This window comes from Heptranchias perlo, chromosome 26 (genome assembly GCF_035084215.1).
Source record: "Heptranchias perlo isolate sHepPer1 chromosome 26, sHepPer1.hap1, whole genome shotgun sequence".
Classification (NCBI taxonomy): Eukaryota; Metazoa; Chordata; class Chondrichthyes; order Hexanchiformes; family Hexanchidae; genus Heptranchias; species Heptranchias perlo.
In genome coordinates, this window is record NC_090350.1 from 33710970 (window position 1) to 33731004 (window position 20035).

The window sequence follows — 20035 nt, forward strand, 5'->3', positions numbered from 1 at the left end:
GGTCTATGCCAGCGTTTATGCTCCACACGAGCCTTCTCCCACCCTTCTTCATCTAACCCTATCAGCATATCCTTCTAATAGATAATCACAGTTTTACTGCCCCCTCTCTCTTCAAAATCCCAGAGATAAAATCTTCCTACTGTCGCTGGAAAGATGGCAGTAGTGCAATGGGCTATCAGCAAGCATAAATAATGAGGAGTTCCCTAGATAGCCTAATAAGTAAAGGCATCACTTTGTGCAGCACGAAGCCCTAGACTAAAAGATCGTGGGTTTCCTTCCAGGTTTATGCTGATTCGCTGATCACAGGCAGGCAGCTACAGCTAGTCTTAATTCCCAAGAATACGGTGAGGGGTGGGGGAAATCAATCAGGACTCCTGCTCTTCATCACCATCCAATGGATGGAAAGTGCTCAATATAGAAGTCAGGTGAAAGCAAGAATATTCACAGGTATGATATCCCCCATGGTGGAATAAACTGTCAACAATCACTGTCTAGGTTAATGTTTGAAGAATGAGCACTTGTTCAAAATATCACAGACTATGGTGCTCACAGAAATGTGCCCCAGTAAAAACAAGAGGGGGAAAAAGGGTGAAATGTTGTTAAAAATGAATGCAGGCACCAACAAATGCTGTGCAAGATCAAATGCGGAAATCAAAAAGTACCGCCAGTTGTGGGAGAACTGGGAAACTAAACACTCCAGTGTGATTAGCCAACAGGCTTTAATGCTGCATAAATATTTTACGATTGACTATTTATTTACTGAAAGTTCTGGCTCGACCATTGGGAAGTAGATGAGGATCAGTGAACTGTATAAAAAGTTCTTATACAGATTAATAACTTAACTTCTATACAGTTTCATATTTTGATACCAAAGCACCTTGATGGCACACTGCATTATCGTTGGAATTCTCTACCCCAGAGGGCTGTGGATGTTGAGTCGCTGAGTATATTCAAGGCCGAGATAGATAGATTTTTGGACACTGGGGGAATCAAGGGATATGGGGATCGGGCGGGAAAGTGGAGTTGAGGTCGAAGATCAGCCATGATCTTATTGAAAGGCAGAGCAGGCTCGAAGGGCCGTATGGCCTACTCCTGCTCCTATTTCTTTTGTTCTTATTAACCTGCTATACCACAGACCACACACAAATCTGCTTCCTACAGTACAGTTGGGCTGTTTATGGGGGAAGTTTCCTGAAGCAAGGGTGAAGGGAAGTCGACAAGTGCCAATTTTCTACATTTCAGGGAAACTGGTTAACAGAAACAGCAGAAGTTTGCAATTCTCACTTCCCCAATCACCCTGTTGGAAGAACAGGGAATAAAAATAAAGCTGAAAGTACAGGGCAAAAAAAATGATTTAAAACACTACTCCTACCCCCGCATACACCCACTATTGAACACACGGGGCAATATGTTCCTCAGCAACACTGAGTAATTCAGAAGAAAACACTTTTGCTCTTCAAAATGCTCACTCAACTGATCGAAGTTGTTTCAAGGAACTTTAACCAAAAGATTTAACAAAACAAATACTAACTGGCTTTGATCTACGCACCAGAGAGGAAGATGGCAACCTTCACGTGCTCCAGCATGACTAAATGCCATCAACAAGGTGACTGAATGCCAATCGATGGCCTCCCGGTCCAAAAAGCAACACAGTCTAAGCACCATGGTTCTTGAAGATTACAGCAGAAAGAGAGTACTAAAAGCCTTTTATTTTACTTTGGCAATTACAACAAAATTTATTACTTCTGTAATCCCTGGATTCGTATTTAGCACTTTATTTATACAGGGCACCAAATTACTTAACAGGTGTATCAACAGAATATAAAGAATACACAACTTCGCCACAAGACTAATTTTCACAAGGCCAGTTGTGAGAAAGACAAAATCAAAAGGTAGCACAGTCACTTGAAAGCAGAAAATAAATACACAGTAAGAAACAAAACTAATTCAGTTGTTGAATTTTTAAGTGGGTGCCTCATTGACCTTTCCAAAGCCTGCTATTCCATTTGTAAGCATGATTTGGAGTACATTAAAAACAGCAAGAAACTAGACATTTCCCATCAGAGCAGATACTACATATTTTTTTAACTTCTCATGTTAAAAAGAAAGAATTACAGAGTCTTAGGATTTGACCTTTCTAAAAAAGATATTCACATCGAATAAATCAGCAGAATATGAGGAGCGTGCAATGCATGTTTTCCAAATATCACAAGTTAAATTACCTTTCCATATCCCACTGCTCGTCACCAATACATGGAAATACATAGAGAAGTCACAGCTCAGAAACAGGCCACTCGGCCCAATTAGTCTGTGTCGGTGTTTATTCCCCATACAAGCAAATGGTCCCAATCACATTTACCCACCTGTTCCTATATCCTTCATCCCCTTTTCCTTCATCCACCGTTACAATCTTATCTTGAATGTTGGCATAGTTTCTGTCTCAACCACAAACCCTGGAAGTGAATTCCACATCCTCACAACTTTCTGTGAAAGGTTTCTTTTGCTTTCTGTTCTAAATCACCTACATCTTGCATCTATGGCTCTCCATTCTAGACCCCTCAACTACTGGAAACAGTCTGCTTGACTCTACCCTATCCCATCCTTTCATAATTTCAAACACTTATCACCCCATAATCCACGTTGTTCTAATGAAAAAGGCCCAATTTTTCAAGTTTTCCTTCGTAATCTGTGTTTCCTCATACCAGGTAGCACCCTAGTTGTACCTTCTCTAAAGCCTCAATATCTTTCGTACCGTGTGGAGCCCAATACTGTAGACACTACTCCAACTGAGGTCTTATGTTTTATATGGGTTCATCATTACCTCTTGGCTTTTATATTATACACCTGTTAAGGTAAAACCTAGAATTCCATTAGTTTTTTTTACAGCCTTATCAACCAGGCTTATACGATATCACACGTTAAGGCAGCTTTTTTTGTATTCGTTCATGGGATGTGGGCGTCGCTGGCGAGACAGCATTTATTGCCCATCCCTAATTGCCCTTGAGAAGGTGGTGGTGAGCCGCCTTCTTGAACCGCTGCAGTCCGTGTGGTGAAGGTTCTATTAGGTCGGGAGTTCCAGGATTTTGACCCAGCGACGATGAAGGAACGGCGATATATTTCCAAGTCGGGATGGTGTGTGACTTGGAGGGGAACGTGCAGGTGGTGTTGTTCCCACATGCCTGCTGCTCTTGTCCTTCTAGGTGGTACAGGTCGCAGGTTTGGGAGGTGCTGTCGAAGAAGCCTTGGCGAGTTGCTGCATTGCATCCTGTGGATGGTATACACTGCAGCCACAGTGCACCGGTGGTGAAGGGAGTAAATGTTTAGGGTGGTGGATGGGGTGCCAATCAAGCGGGCTGCTTTGTCCTGGATGGTGTCGAGCTTCTTGAGTGTTGTTGGAGCTGCACTCATCCAGGCAAGTGGAGAGTATTCCATCACACTCCTGACTTGTGCCTTGTAGATGGTGGAAAGGCTTTGGGGAGTCAGGAGGTGAGTCACTCGCCGCAGTATACCCAGCCTCTGACCTGCTCTTGTAGCCACGGTATTTATATGGCTGATCCAGTTAAGTTTCTGGTCAATGGTGACCCCCAGGATATTGATGGTGGGGGATTCGGCGATGGTAATGCCGTTGAATGTCAAGGGGAGGTGGTTAGACTCTATCTTGTTGGAGATGGTCATTGTCTGACACTTGTCTGGCACAAATGTTACTTGCCACTTATCAGCCCAAGCCTGGATGTTGTCCAGGTTTTGCTGCCTGCGGGCACGGACTGCTTCATTATCTGAGGGGATGCGAATGGAACTGAACACTGTGCAATCATCAGCGAACATCCCCATTTCTGACCTTATGATGGAAGGAAGGTCATTGATGAAGCAGCTGAAGATGGTTGGGCCAAGGACACTGCCCTGAGGAACTCCTGCAGCAATGTCCTGGGGCTGAGATGATTGGCCTCCAACAACCACTACCATCTTCCTTTGTGCTAGGTGTGACTCCAGCCACTGGAGAGTTTTCCCCCTGATTCCCATTGACTTCAATTTTACTCGGGCTCCTTGATGCCACACTTGGTCAAATGCTGCCTTGATGTCAAGGGCAGTCACTCTCACCTCACCTCTGGAATTCAGCTCTTTGTCCATGTTTGGACCATGGCTGTAATGAGGACTGGAGCCCAGTGGTCCTGGCGGAACCCAAACTGAGCATCGGTGAGCAGGTTATTGGTGATTAAGTGCCGCTTGATAGCACTGCCGACGACACCTTCCATCACTTTGCTGATGATTGAGAGTAGACTGATGGGGCGGTATTTGGCCGGATTGGATTTGTCCTGCTTTTTGTGGACAGGACATACCTGGGCAATTTTCCACATTGTCTGGTAGATGCCAGTGTTGTAGCTGTACTGGAACAGCTTGGCTAGAGGCGCGGCTAGCTCTGGAGCACAAAAAACAATTTTTGGTGCTTATGCTGACCTGAAGACATATATCAGCACGTGGACTGTCATTTCTGAGAGGGGATAAAATGTTTCTTATAAAAGACTTGCAGCACCACAACTACATTGGGAAATGGTCAGGTGATACAACACATGGAGACCCACAATTCCCCACACAATGGCTTCCTGATCTCTACTGGGTCGACTTGAGGTGCCTTCTATAGGAAGAAAAAGAATTGGTGAACAAGTCACCTTGACCTGCTCTTGTGCATCCTCCAATGCCTGTTTAGGGCAGTACAAGTTGAGGTTTTACAGCTAGTCACCTATATGCCTTTTTGGATAAAGAGGAAAGCAATTTGCTTTTCTCTTTTTGAATTGAAGTCCCTTATTTAAAAAAATGAACTTTGTATAGAACAATTTGGGTATGAAATGCTTGAACATATTTTATTTATGATGTAGAAAGTCTTTCCCAAATTTTGTTTATGACTGTCACATTATATATTTTACAAAGTTTCATAAGACTTTCTGGTGGAGCCATATTTCATCTAGTATAATAAAGTTCTAATATTCATTTCAAAAAAGAAAGCACCTCACAAACAATCCATTTCACTAAAATACCTGTTTGGCCTTTTCACATATGGGAACAATACAAAAAGAACTGCAGAAAAATTTTGGATCACCAATAACTGGCTTCCCTGATGATAAGTTGTTAGAAATAAACGCTTGCTACAGTGTGCTGCTCACTTTGGCTAGCTCTCAAGAAGCCCATTAGAGTGCAGCTACTGCAATATGAGCTGCCAAGTGTTCAATCTTTTTTAGTACCTAATTTAATTCTTTAAACACTACCAAGGCTTGAAGTATTTTCCCCAGTTAAAATGCAAGACACGTACTCTGTGAAACTCATCTCTGAAAATGTTATCAGTCACCATAACTTATATCTCTTACCATTTCGGGATCATCCTCTTCCACAACACCTTGCTTTCCATCTTTCTTTAACGCCTTCCTTTTTTCTTTCATCTAAAAAAAAAAATCACACATTTTGAAGGAGTCACTTCTGAATAATTGGTTTGGAATACACTGCAGGTGATAGAAGATTTGTAAAATATATATTTTACATTCCCCAAAGGGTTCAGTGGTAAATGCAAAGCACGTGAATGGTACAACACTAAGCCAAAAGATCAGGAATGACCCAGGTTCAATGCTTGGTTTGCAGTAAGTTTGCAGAACTAGACCAAGGTAGCAACAGGGGTGCAATCTGTGACTTCAGTATCGCCAGGCTAGGGGAAGGGGAAAAAAAGGCCGCCTGGATTCCCTTTACCAATTACTACTCAGTGACATCTGCTGGAAAGTGTCCACTGTAGACATTGGGGGACAATAACAGGCAGACAGTAAGGCCAAGCTTCCTGATTATCAGCCAAACCGGCTCGAAATATTCATGTAGGGAGCCCAGACAAGTAGAGTATTATGTTTGGCTGCGATAGCCTCCCAGCTAAATAGCCCACTGACACAAACGGCCCAGGTTTATGTGCTTATATAGCGCCTTCAACACGGCAAAATATCCCAAGGTGTTTAACAAAAAACAGAATGGGGGGGGGGAAAGAAGAGAGCAAATGGATATACAATAGCAGCATGAGGAAAGCTGACTGAAGGCCGGCTTGGTAAGTAGGTTTTGAGGTTTTTAAAGGTAGGAAGAGTGGTACCAAGACAGTGGGGCTCAGGAAGAAAATGTTAAAAGTGCAGGGCTATAACATCTGAAGTACTATGGTGGGGGGGGGGGGGGGGGGAATAGGATGCACAGTAAGCCACAGTCAGAGTAGAGGAAATGGGCTGGAGGAGGTTGCAAAGACAGTGGGTGAAGCCATGGAGGGATTTACAAATGAGAAGAATTCTGAAGTCACCACAGAGGTGGATAGAGGAAGCCAACAGTTATCAGCAAGGATATCAGTAATAAGTGAGCAGACTGGTGTGGAATAGGATGCAGGTAGTGGAGTTTTGGAGTTTGAAAAATGAAAAATGGCCACCTGAACAAAGCACCCATGAAACCATCCCCCATCACAAGGCAACTTTCAGAAGAGGACAGATAAGGGGAGAGATGGGAAGGGGGAAGAAATTACAAAATATTTGCAGAAACACTGACATCCATATCTGCCATTATAAACAATGGAATCCTGTAGAGAAGCAAAAAAACACTAAGACCAGTGATATTCCAAGGGAAAAGTTGAATGTTATGAAATGTAATTAACCCTCTCCGTACCAGATATATTTCTGTAAATGTTAGGGAACGCCATCTAAACAACAGTAAGCTAAGGAACACAATTAAATTAGATCATCACTAATTGAGTTACTAATGGAATATTTTTAAAATCTGGGGACCTTGATCTTATAAATCCTTTCATGTCTTTGCTTTCAATGTCCTTCTTTCATTACCTCTCTATATGCCTTTCCCAAACTGCTCTAGTTGTCTCTTTTTCCATCTCTGATTCATTTGTGAATTTCCCTGTCTCACATCTCTTTCCCACCATGTTCTTTTGCAGTCTCACTTTCACCTTTTTCTCTTTTCTGATTGCAGCTTATTTCCTTTCTCTGAGGCTGGGCTGGAGGTTGTGCATAGATGAGTTACATTGACCAGGGCACAGGTGCATGGAATGGCAAAAATTAGGGGCAGAGATGACGCCCAGGGAACGAAGCAAACCTGCAACCGCAAACGAGAGAGGACAAGCCTTTTCAAAAGAAAGATGCTGAAAGTAATGGAAGACGGGCTAAGCATGTAATCGGATTTTGGTTAAAACTTCTGAATTTATATTATAAATGTTCTTAGTGGTGTATAGCGGGGTGGATATGTCACCAATGGAGCCACTGAATGGAATTTGATTTTTTTTGATACTGAGGAAGTTGAGAGGTAATGCCTGTGCATTTATTTGCTCAAGTGTTTTTGCTTGGTTACTTTATAATGATTGTGAAACAGAGTCGTATGGCAAGACACATCTAGTACGTGCCAGATGCAAAACTTTTACTATAGATAAGGCAAAGTTATATGCAGATATTTATACAAGTATTACTCAGAGTTAAGTCAAATGTTAACTTGATGAACAGTTAAAGCTACTGAGTCTCAATGCACACTTTCCTGACAGGTTGAAATGCAAGCTTTTGCTGGTACTTGGACCTCTGAACAGAAGGGAACTGGCTCCAAGTTCTAGCAGGGTCTGACATTTAAATGTGGGATATGAATTTCAGTTCCCAGCTGGGTCGTTAGATGGGGCATCTCCATCATGGGAAGTAAAAATAGAACCTAACATCCTGTGCTACAGTAGGAAGTACAACTTTTAACAGCTTAACCACAGAGCAGTAACGAGAACTGTGGAAAAGTCTACTCGTGGTTCAGGGTGCTGGTGAAAGGTAAGTGAGAAAACAGTTGACTGCTGGGGTAAAGGAATATTCCACTCAACTTTTAAAACTTTGAAAACAAATTTAACACAATTGTTTTTTCTGCTAAATGTCTGCAAATTCTCAAGTTAAAAAATTTAATTGGTTCAAGATCAATCATTTAGAATCCATTAAATAATCTGAGGATTGCGACAGCTCAAAGAAAAGCAATGTAACTGAACTATCACCAGCTAATGTTGCCACTTTGATTTTGTGTCACCAAGTTATGTACACAGTGCAGTAGAGCTATCTAGCGGCAGAACAGAGAACTGCTGACCATAAATTTAAAAAGGGAAAAGGTACAGAAACAGTAAAAAGTCCTCGCCACAGATACACAACTATTTTCCCCTTCTTCTCCCCCTCGTCTCTTGTAGGTGGTGACCTCTGCTGTGCGCAGTTTCACGGGCATCAGTTGCTCTACAGCGAAGTGGCCAGTCTTCATTGGGTAATCTAGACAGTAGGTACTGGCAGGCTATTTTACCATGGGGGACCATCACATCTAAGCCTAATCCCATCCTTTCCTGATGTCCACACGTGGGCACTTTTTAACATATTTAACAGACAGGGTTTTCCTCCTCCTGAAACTGTACACTATTTCTCTTGTATTTGTTGTTTTAACCTCCTGGTGCTTGGAAAACAGTGTGTGGCTTTGACACTTGACGAAGAGTTGCTACTTCACAGTTTATAAAAGGATTGAGTCACAAAATCTATTAAAATGGGAAGAAAGTAATACATTATATTTGTGAAATAAAAACTATTGAGCTGTTGCATCATAAAAGTCAGCTCTAGTTATAAAGTTTTAATGAGATTAAACAGTGGAAGAATAAATACCCTTCATAAATCTGACATTCAAATAACTAAAAAAGGAGGAATAAATTACATTTATAGCAGAATTCTGGGTTGAAATTGTGCTATATGTTAGTAATAAGTTAATGTTAATGGCTAATATTGGGCAGCACAGTTTCAACTTTCTGATCCGTAGTTTACTTTTAATTTGAAGTTGTTTAATTTGAATTATCTGTTAACTTGAATTGAAATTGTGCAAAAAACACCTCCTGTGCTGTTCTATTAAAATTGTTCAATACTAACTGTTGGATAGTTTGAATTTTTTTTCCCAAGCAAAATACAACTTCAAATTAACAGGAGTAGAGTTTATTTGGACACTCTGGATTCCAACGTTACCAGCATTTTTGGTCACTGGACTTCCAGTCAAACTAGTTAAATACTGAACTGGAGACTCAAGGTCCAGAAGAAGGGAAGGTAGGAATATAATGAATATAAATCACAAAGAACAAGATATTACAATATTGAAATGGTATTGATCCATCTTTTATCATTCACTGTCTTCTGTACCTATACCAAAACAGTGCCCCATTATTATAAACTTATCAACCTATATATGAAGAAACTTAACTTATAAGTGGCTATGGAGGATAGTCCATCCCAGTGTTGACACTAGGCATAATGTATTGGTACATGGAAAAAAACTGCATTTCAGCCTACATGCTCTAATGCTGCATGATGTGCTTCAACACAACCGTCTCAATTCATCACCTCAAAGTGCTCCCACCATTACCACTAGACATGTGACTACCAGTACTTTATTTAACATTATACAGCTCTAGACATTTTTAAAAGGATAAATTCCATAACTACTATTGGGCTTTACTCACAGTTCAAGTGGACATACAATCAACCCTGCACATTATGAACAACATCATGCCACACCAAACGTGTTAAATGTAGGTGTTACTCAAATGCAGTGTTGACTATATTCTCACTTACTCAAAATTACTAACTATATGATTTCCCATCTATTAGCAGACTATTAGGACAGATTGGCTGGAGCTGGATGGTAATATTTCTGACATTTCTGAGAGAAGGAATAAAAGATGAAAAAATATTTCCCTGGATGTGTCAATGCATGCCTCCTGCAAGAACCACACAATCAAAATGTACACGGGTTTCATAGAATTTTTGTGTGAATAGACACCCAAATATATGATGGTCTCATATAATATGTGAATGTACACTTAAAATGGATGGGAGAAGGCAAAGAAAAAAACATCTGGAATATAATATAGGACGATCAGAAACACCCAAGTCTTGTCCCATTTGATTGCTATAATCACTTTGGTAAAGAGTACAAGAGTGAAACTAATTCATCACGCTCTTTGCTAAGAAACAGGTAGTCATCAAAATGGACTCCCACATTCTGAACAGAACATTCTGATTTGATGGTTCTTGTTCAAGGCAAATCAGATCAGTATGTGCCCTTGGTTCCAGAATTATTTTCTTATTCAAGGTCTACTCTAGGCAAAATCATACTCCTGCTGGGATCAGCCACCTGGCATTACCAGCAACTACCTGGCAAGTAGTGACTTCCTGTTGTCTGTTTATGTATTTAATAGGTGTCCTATTTACCCATATGAGCATTGAATAGTGCTGCAGCTGAGCCTGAAAGAACTGAATTGCCAGCCGTAATATGCATCTTAAGTCAATGCCAGATGGGTTTGGGCTGCTGTCCAAGGGCTCCGGGCCACACATTTGCAAGTTGAGCATTCGCATCATCAAATGAGGGTAGGATTTCCATCAGAATTGCTACCATTGTACAGTCCCAGACCGCCACCACTATGCAGGCTCTGCTGAGGCAGCGCCCATATCCCCTGCCTGGTGTAGGGAAAACCACGAGAGGCGGTTGCAAGAACAACTGTCATAAGGATTTTAAAAAAGGCTTATTAATTGAAGGCTGCAGAATTTCAGCAAGGTGCAGTTTGAGCAAAATACCACCACTAATCGTTAATTTAATTTAAACATAATGTTCAGGTGGAAACTCACCTGAGGTGCAGAGAGACACCCAGCACAGCCGGGAGGAGAGGCAGCTCGTGGGGAAAAACACAGACAAAGACTTGATGAGCTGAATGGACTATTTCTGTGATGTAACATTCTATGGATGAACCTTCACTTTTACCGCTGGAGCAGTGGATCGGCCTCCTGTTTTACACCCCGCCTGATATTGGTTTCCAGTGAAGCCGTTTTCTGACCGAAAATTCACCCCCACGATTCTGAAGTGCTGAAGGGACCGCTGCTGGACATCACCAACGGGCCAACCCTGAGGCACTGACAGTTGGTAAAAACACTGCACCTGATTCCACTAGAACTCCGATTTGGGGAGGAGCAATTCATGTTTTGGAGAAAGGGTGTTCAATCCCTGGCCCACGACCCAATTTCAAATGGCCTGGCAAGGAGCTTCTAATGGGGAAAAAGAATTGCTCCAAAAATCCAGTAGAGCTTAGCAGGCTGCCACTTGACTCCTGCTCCCAAATCTGCTGCTGCTCACCCTCCAGTGAGGACCTGCCTCAGGAATCTGCGGAAGCCCACCAGCCACAAGACTCTCCGATCCACCCATCCACCCCCACTGCACACAAAGCATACAGTCGTGTCTCCAGCTCCACTTCCGAACAAGCTCGAATGGAATGTCCTCCGATGTAGCAGGGAGATATTGGAGTGAAGGAAAGAGAGGGAGGCAGACAGGCACGCACACAAGGAGTGAACTGACATAACCCCAAACAAATCCTAGAATTGCAAAAATAGATTGGAAAGTGGAAGGGTGTTTAGGGACATCAAAGCAGACTTATCGAAGGACTTGTTGTACATTTGGTTACTCTTAAAAGTAAAAGATAGAATCATGCTGCAGCTTGAAGTACCACCACTAGATATGGCATCTAACAATTTTGCATCCATAATGAGTTACCACAAAGCAGCCGTTTCCTCTTCACCCTCTGCGGAGAGCTCTACCAAAATTTGTTTGCGGTAAAGTTGTGATTTAAAGCAAGGCATCACAGGTGCATGAGGCAGAGAAGGGTTCATGTTTCTTTATGTTTAGAGTTCGACCTCTTTTGTGCTACTAATGTTGGAAACTGGATCTTGCAAAACTGTACTATCGGAATTGAACCTTATCTTGAACAGTAATGATGTAGAAGGAAAAAAAGACAACCCAAGGATGGAGCTGCTGTTACATCGTGAAGGAAAAAAATGGTTGTGTGGTTTTTGACTTGAAATATTCCACTGTTAATTGATTTAAAATTTGTTACCAGATGCAAAGTTTTCTTTAATAAAGCAGTCTGTAAATTACAGAATTTCTTTTGGTTTAATAAAAAAACTATTACACCACAACTCTAACGATGCTAAATGACTAAGTGGAGTTCACAGAGACCGACCTATTCTAATGGAATACTCGCTCACCAATGGGTGATTGCACCATGTGGTGTGGCACTGAACTGGAGAGATCAGGAAGACCCCAGGTTTGAATTCTGATGTTTACTAGATTAGCCAATCTCATAATAGAGATGCAACTATTAGCATCCCTGGGGTAGGGAAAGGAACAAACGGAAACTGGCCAAGGATCCCACAGCCGATCACTATCCAGCAGGCAGTTTCAGAAGTCAGGGGAGACTGCCTTGGGCTCAGTTGGGATTGACCTATTTGAATAGTCTGCACTCACTCACTATCCAGACTCTCATACAAAAAAAAGTCACTTTGGTCAGACACAAAAATAGAACAACACATGGATCTTTGTCCAGCATTAGTCACTACATTTGAGACAGGAAGGGAAAGAAAAGAAAAACTGAAGTGCAATGGTATAATGGTTAAGTAAATTGCACTTCAATAATTAATACATGGGTTGTTTTTAAAATTATTAAATAAGTACTTGAAGCTATAAACATTCATATTGAATTTTGTCTCTGTATCCTCAAAATATTGGATAAGTAAAGCACCATCTGTGTTCCATATTTAACATGCATTTATTATAGGAACTTTCCCATCTCTTTGGGAATCAAAAGCCACTTATGATCCCTCTGCAACAGTGAAACCTGTTGGTGTAGTGCAAGGATTTTAATTTTCTACTCCTTTCACTCCGTTTTTCTACTCTGCTTTTTAGAAATTCTCTTTTTCTGAATCTGCACCATCAAAAAATTATTTTGCACTATTATTTGACTTTTGCCGGGGTGACCCTGTAATTAGCTTACACTTTTTGAAATGCATCTCTTGTTGTGAGGAGAACGAGCTGAATACTAATGCCAAGCACTATTGTATGGAATTGGAGGAATTAGATTAGATTATAATAGTGTAGAAGTTTGTTGTGGCACTATCTAATGGTAAGAACAAATTACTACACCAGGCAGCGAACAAATTGAAGCCTTACCTAAAAATCAAACTCCAAAACACTAGTTTTTGAATTAGTCCGAGTATGCAAAATGTGCTGCTTAATCGAGAAGGCACATAGGCTCATACTTACTTATGACCAAGCTGTTAAACTTTTAATTCATTAACAATGTTGGCTTCATCACCAAAAAGACTGCAAAACTATTGAAAATTTTCTGAATACATAATGCCTTGTAAATATTTGTTCAGGTCAGCAAGATAGTGCCATAGAAACAAAACGGACAGAAGGTGTTGGGGGGGGGGGGGGGGGGGGGGGGGGGGGAGAAAGAGAGAAGGGGGGGGAAGAAATCACACAGTGATCAAATTCTTCTATCCTCAAGCACAGGAGTCTGTACGAATTTTGTTGCCATCGAGAAATATACCAACCACTGTGCCATTCAGGATTAAGCCCAAGTGATTAAAATTATTGCTTACATTGTGTTCTATTGTTTCCCTTGCCGCCTGTATCACATCGATAGCACGTTTCTTCTGTTCTGGTTCCAATAACATCTTATAAGCTTTGTCAACAGCTATTGAGAAGCAAAGAAAATTTAGGATTTCATTTTGGTTATAAGATATGAATTAAGTTATGTCCTGCAACTCATTTCCTAAACAAAAAGTACATTCCCAGCTTCCCGGATAGCCTAGTGGGTAAAGTCGACGCCAATATGGTACTGGGCCATGCAGATGAGAGGGCTGCAGATACAATACATAATCAGTGCCAAGTTAGCTGATCTCAGTTGGAACAGTGGTAGGGGTGCTTTGACACTGCTGTTTTCTTTCTCTCCAGATGCACTGAGTAGATCTCAAAACACTCCTATGATTAACTATTCTTCACTTGCAAACCTAGGCAGTGTGTGCCAAGCTATTCTATCTGGAGTGCATCACAGCTGTCACTTAACGTCCACACACACTTTCCAGCAAGAATCACTGGATAGCAATCAGCAGGCATCCTGGCTTATTTTTCCCCCGCTTAGCCCAGAGGCAATACAGCCAACTGCAGGGCTGCTCTTGGACAAGATCAGCAACCTCAGCAGAAATGGGGAATCAAATCTGGGACCTTCCATGTCTGTGCAGCTTACTAGTGTACTAGGTGATGCCTTTACCCACTAGGCAGTCATAGAAGATTGCTTTCTCTTTCTATGTGAGTTTTCTCCTCTCCCGGGGGCACTGATTCCTTGCTCATGTACAGTTCAATAAATGCTGGACATTCTTTAAATGTCCATTATTTATGCATGAGCACTGACAGTGTTGCAGGCTATTTAACTGCAGGGCATCATATCCAAGTCCAATGCTGTCTTCACCCAACATCCATGCGTGCGCACTTTCAGGAGGGGTTGCTGGACAGCCTGACCGATGGACGCTAAGCACTGAGCCCTAATTGAGATCAACTAAATAAATATTTGTATCCAATTGAATTTTAAACTATAAAGAATCCTATCACAGGGCTCATTTTAATAATGAATTTGTCATCTGAACTTTTGTCTAGTTTTCCAAATATACGCTATAAAGATCCACAAAAATACCATTACTGCGAGTCTTATTCTTACCAAGGTTGTGTTTGCTTACCTTCAAAAGCCTTCTGCGCTCTTTCAGGATCATCTTGATTTTTGTCTGGATGGACCAAGATTGACAGCTGGAATTATGAAGAAAATTATTTATAACACATGCATAATTCAAGCTATTAGAGTTTTATAGAAATCACTAGTGTAGCAATTTTCACATGGGGGCAGGAAATACACATTTGAATGCATGAAATGCTTTAATCCTTCTTGACAACTTTAAGAGTATTCTTAATTTTTTTCCCATTCTACTCTTCACCGTTTGCCTTCATTCAAGTCTTCCCATTTCCTAATTCACTCCCCGTTTGCTTCATAGCTTTCAGCAGCCAAAGTTTAAAATGTTAAAACCCTTCCTGCTGCTTGCATCTTCTCCACCTGCCCCAAGGAGAAAAGCAAAGCTATACTTTCAGTTTTTGAGCTGCATTTCCCCCCTCCTTCCCTCCCCCATTTCAATCTTTGTTAAACTGAAAGGATCCAAAAGCACTCCCTGCAGATACTGAATTAAGGCTGCCAAATAAACCTTAGCTCAGGTCTGCTTGCAACACAGACTAAAATGGAAGCACGAATGGAACTTATTGCAGAAAACAAGGACCCACTATGCCGAGAGAGAGCAAAGGCTACTCAAAAATCACAACTTCTACTAGTTTGAGTGCAAAAACATACAAAAATATGCCAGGCAACTTTAAATACATCATAATTGCAAAGATATCTACATTGTGTACAATAACATTGTGTTGACAGAGCATAAAGTATTGCACTTAAATGCCAACCCACAGCAAGGATCAAGTAGTGACACCATGTAAAATATTAATCCTACTGCTGATACTGATAGCTCAATCAGCAAATATACTGCCTGGTAAGGTACTGAGCTATACAGACCAGGAAGGTCCCAAATCTGATGCCTGGTTTGTGCTGAATTAGCTGCTTTGAGCTGGAATTGTAGTTTTGCACTACAATTGGCCTCAAGTGTGCTCAGATTAGGAAGGTTTTAAAAAAAAAAGCCAGAGTTCTCGCTGCTGATCACTATCCAGTGACCACTGCCTGAAAGTACACACGTGTGGACGCTGGGTGAGGGTAGCCTGACGATACTCACTGTCTAGGCTCACAGCTGAAGAATGGCCACTTGGGCGAGGTACCGGAGGGCTGCTTGCACCCAGAGAACCATACCCCAACATGAGTCAGCACCTTGAGGAGGGGAGAAAATTTGAAAAAAAGTGTAGATTTTCATAGGCTAGTAAAGGATATGCTATGTCTAGTGCATGATATGGCCCCAGTGAATTAAAATAAAATGCATTGCCAAATTTCTTTAACATGATTAAATTACTTTTATTTCAATAAATCATAGATAACTTCAAAGTAATGTTTCTTACAACTAAAAGCAACAATCAGCATTAGTAATGTCAATTCCTGTTAAGTGAATAACCTGTTTCCCCACAAAATCTCCCTCAAGAGTGCAGTCAAATATTAGTAAGGATTATCTTTGACACAATTACTGCACACTTTTTCTGTTTCCTAAATTCTTCTCAGACTAATTTTCTCCTGAAGGTGTTGACTCATGCTAGAGTATGGTTTCACGAGCACCGGCAGCCCTCCAGTACCACTCCCGAGGCTAGTCTTCATATGCAAGTCTAGACATTAGCAGGCTACTCTACATGGGGGCCATCACAGTCAGGCAACCTTGATCTCACCTGACGTCCCCACACGCGCACTTTCCTGCAAGAGTGCTGATACCCCAACTGCTGCCCAGGCTGGGAATGGAACCTGGATTCTTCTGGTCCATGTGGCTCAGTTGCACTCTGCCTTCACCAACTGAGCCATCGTGGTTTTTGGGGGGGGGGGTGGAAGAGGGGGCGGCATTTGTAATTTCCGTTAACTTGCTGTAACTTGGTATGGTATATTGTTGAAACAACAGATGTCCATGCAACAAATTATTCAGACGATGACTGTGCATAATTTGGGCTCTAACCAAGGTAACATATATATCATTTGAAAAGAAAAATATTCACTTAACAAGAATTTTCAAGCAAAACAAAATTCAGTTAACAAAACTTAATCGATGTAGATAAAAAAATGTTTTGGAATTTTCAATTTTTATTCATTCACTCACTTAAATGGAGTCGACTGTACCTAAGATCTGCTGCTATCTTAGCCTGTAGCATGGCAAACAGAGATGTTTCTACCTGTCTGAACCTCTTTTTCAGCTCTTCATCTGTTGCTTCAGGGTCTATCTGCAATACCTGTGTAACAAAACATATACGTTAGTAACTACGGTACTATAATGCATTAAGCTTTTGTTTCTAATTAGTAAATTGCTATATTAGAGTGAACTGATCCAAGTTGGATAGTAGCTATTATAGCGAGGTAGTGCAAAAGTAAGCATGTTACGAAGACTCCATCATTAATATTTATATGTAACTTATAGAATGTTAATTTCATTAATTAGAACCCAAGGTTGCTGAATGTGAAAACAAAGGCAATTGGTAGCTTACTTCCAAATACACCAGATCAACAACAACTTATGTTTATATAGCACCTTTAACGTAGTAAAATGTCCCAAGACACTTCACAGGTGTGTAATCAGACAAAAAAAATTGACAGAACTAAAGGAGACATTAGGGCATGTGACCAAAAGCTTGGTCAAAGAGATAGGTTTTAAGGAGCATCTTAAGAGAGGTGGAGAGGCAGGGAGGGAATTCCAGAGCTTAGGGCCCAGACAGCTGAAGGCACAGCCGCCAGTGGGGGCGTGAAGAGGCCAGAAATGAAGGATCACAGAGCTCTCGGAGGGATGTAGGGCTGGAGGAGGTTACAGAGATAGGATAGGGCGAGGCCTTGTTGGGATTTGAACACAAGGATAAGAATTTAAAATTTGAGGCATTGGTGAATTGAGAGCTAATGTAGGTCAGCGAGGGTTTATGGAGGGTGGAAGGTGAGAGGCCGGCCATGGAATAGTCGAATCTGGGGGTAACTAAAGCATGGATGAGGGTTTCAGCACCAGATGGGTTGAGGCAGGGGCGCAGACAGGCAATATTATAGAGATGTATGTTGGTGGTCTTGGTGATGAAGAGGATATGGGGTCGGAAGCTCAGCTCAGGGTCAAATGGGATGCCATGGTTGCAAACAGTCTGGTTCAGCCTGAGACAGCGGCCAAGAAGGGGGATGGAATCGGCAGCTAGGGAAAAGTTTTTGCCGGGGGCTTCAGTCTTCCTAATGTTTAATTTGAAGAAATTTATGTTCATCCAGTACTGGATGTCGGACAAGCAGCCTGACACCATGTAAGCGGTGAAGGTGGCGAGGCGGAGCTGGGTGTCGTTTATATATATATGTGGAACCTGACCTGTTTTCTGTTGATGTCACCGAGAGGCAGTATGCAGATGAGAAATAGGAGGGGGCCAAGGATAAACCATTGGGGGACCCCAGAAGTAACAGTGCAGGAGCAGAAAGAGAATCCATTACAGGAGATTCTCCGGCTATGAGTGGATAGATAAAAATGGAACAAGGCGAGGGCAGTCCCATCCAGCTGGACAAAGGAGGGGAGGCGTTGTAGGAGGGTGGTTTGATCAACTGTGTCAAAGGCTGCAGACAGGTTGAGAAGGATGAGGAGGGATAGTGCACCACGGTCAGTGTCACATAGGATTATCAGGATTTCAGACATGCTTCAAATAAAAAAAAACTGCAAAAGTTGGAAATGGACTTACTTCAAATGGATTTAAATTGATGTAAGTAGATCCAGGTCTCGTCAGTCTTTCAATTTGCTGTTTTGGGGTTAGAACAGAGTCCCTCTTTTCAATCTGCTTAACCTGTAAGAACATAAAGATCGCATTTACCGAGGATGTTCCTTTAAATTATTAACACTTACAAATATATCTTTTATAGATAAGAGATAAAACAAATCGACAACTAAGGAGGACACTAGTATGCCCAGCCATCTTTGAAAATGTATGACTACGTACAAAATAGATTGCAGTGATATTAACAAGAAATAATCAGTTTGAAATACTGCACTGTTGTGTCAAAGCATTATACTTAACGTACTAGGAAAACAGAAGGGCAGATGAGAAGGGAAGATCGAAAGGCTCTTCTGGTTGGAACACATATCCATAAGGAATAAAAAATGAAGTGCAATTAACCAGCGCAGCATCCTAATACTGAAGCAACATAACATTGTAACAGACTGAATGGGTCAAGAATAACAAGTTCAAAATAGATGACATAATTACAATGTTCGGCCAGACTGCTGAGATTCAGGAGGTACCAAGAGCAAAGGCTAAAAAAAGCAATAATGTTTCTTTCCTCATCAATCAGGAAGCCAATCACTGTGCTGAGGTTTTTTCTAATTTTATATCATATTTATAGATACACATAGATTAGATACATTTTCCAAATAAATATCTGAAGAGAAGATCACTGTATACCATATCTATGGATTTATATCAGTTTTGCTGACTTCCATCAAGAAATTGCCAAATGTACCTTGGGTGGTGAATTTGAAGGAAAAAAACCCTGAAATTTCCCATTGCTTAAGTGTACATAACATCCATGATATCAGTGTGTATGTTACGTGCTGTGCGTGCCGTTCTTACGTCACAGTTGTGATATGCATGCAACCTCAACCTGATCTTCGGTGGGAAAGAAAGGAAAGCTCTGCAATATAGATCTTTTTGGATCTGTTTAAGGTCCTACTGTAAGAACTATATTCTATATAGTGCAGTAAACATCAGTCGTTCATTCCTAGTTAGGTGAAAAGCAAGGAGAGCCAGTGCTGGACACCATATCCTAAAGTACCTGTTTGACTAAAATTGCATTAAGCAGTGTCTATTAAAACAAAAACCAAAATGTTGGAAATACACAAGTTAGCATTTTTAAAGAGACACAAAAACATCTCAACTATTGATGGCTCAAGTAATAATAAAATGATCGTTTTTTAGTCCTAAGACACCAAGATTACTTGACTGATACCAACTATGCCAAAAGGTTTTGCATCATGCACGTGTTTCAGATTCTGTAGTGAACAGCTGCAGACAAAAGCCAGTCAAAATCTAAACGAAGGCAACAAAAACACTAGGTGGCAGTTCTGACGAAAGGTCTTCGACCTGAAACGTTAACTCTGTTTCTTTCTCCACAGATGCTGCCTCATTTGCTGAGCTTTTCCAGCATTTTCTGTTTTTATTGTGCAACAAAAACACTATGCTACTTCTAAACAACAGGAAGATACATCACGGTTGACATTTGCCAAGCCTCTAGAACATCCAGTCAAAGCACCATAATGCCTTGCCCAACATTCCAACAGCACAAAATTCCTGGGTGGTTGAAAACCTACTATCACGGCCAGGGCCGGTGTGGGTGCAGGGGACGGGGGTGCAGGGGACAGGGTTTACAAATTTAAGCTAAAAATTAATAATGCCCTTTCCAATGCTCAGACAGTGAAACTCC

At 41.3% G+C, this 20035-nt stretch overlaps 1 protein-coding gene across 1 annotated transcript in view; it reads right to left on the reverse strand.

The window, feature by feature from the left end:
* Positions 1 to 20035, reverse strand: part of dnajc8 (DnaJ (Hsp40) homolog, subfamily C, member 8) — a 36761-nt gene that overhangs the window by 14453 nt on the left and 2273 nt on the right. The window contains exons 2-6 of the mRNA XM_068006740.1: positions 18301 to 18402; positions 16786 to 16842; positions 14613 to 14679; positions 13479 to 13573; positions 5361 to 5432 (exon numbers count right to left, since the gene is read on the reverse strand). Coding sequence (XP_067862841.1) covers positions 5361 to 5432; positions 13479 to 13573; positions 14613 to 14679; positions 16786 to 16842; positions 18301 to 18402 — 393 coding nt within the window. The remainder of the gene's footprint in view (positions 1 to 5360; positions 5433 to 13478; positions 13574 to 14612; positions 14680 to 16785; positions 16843 to 18300; positions 18403 to 20035) is intronic.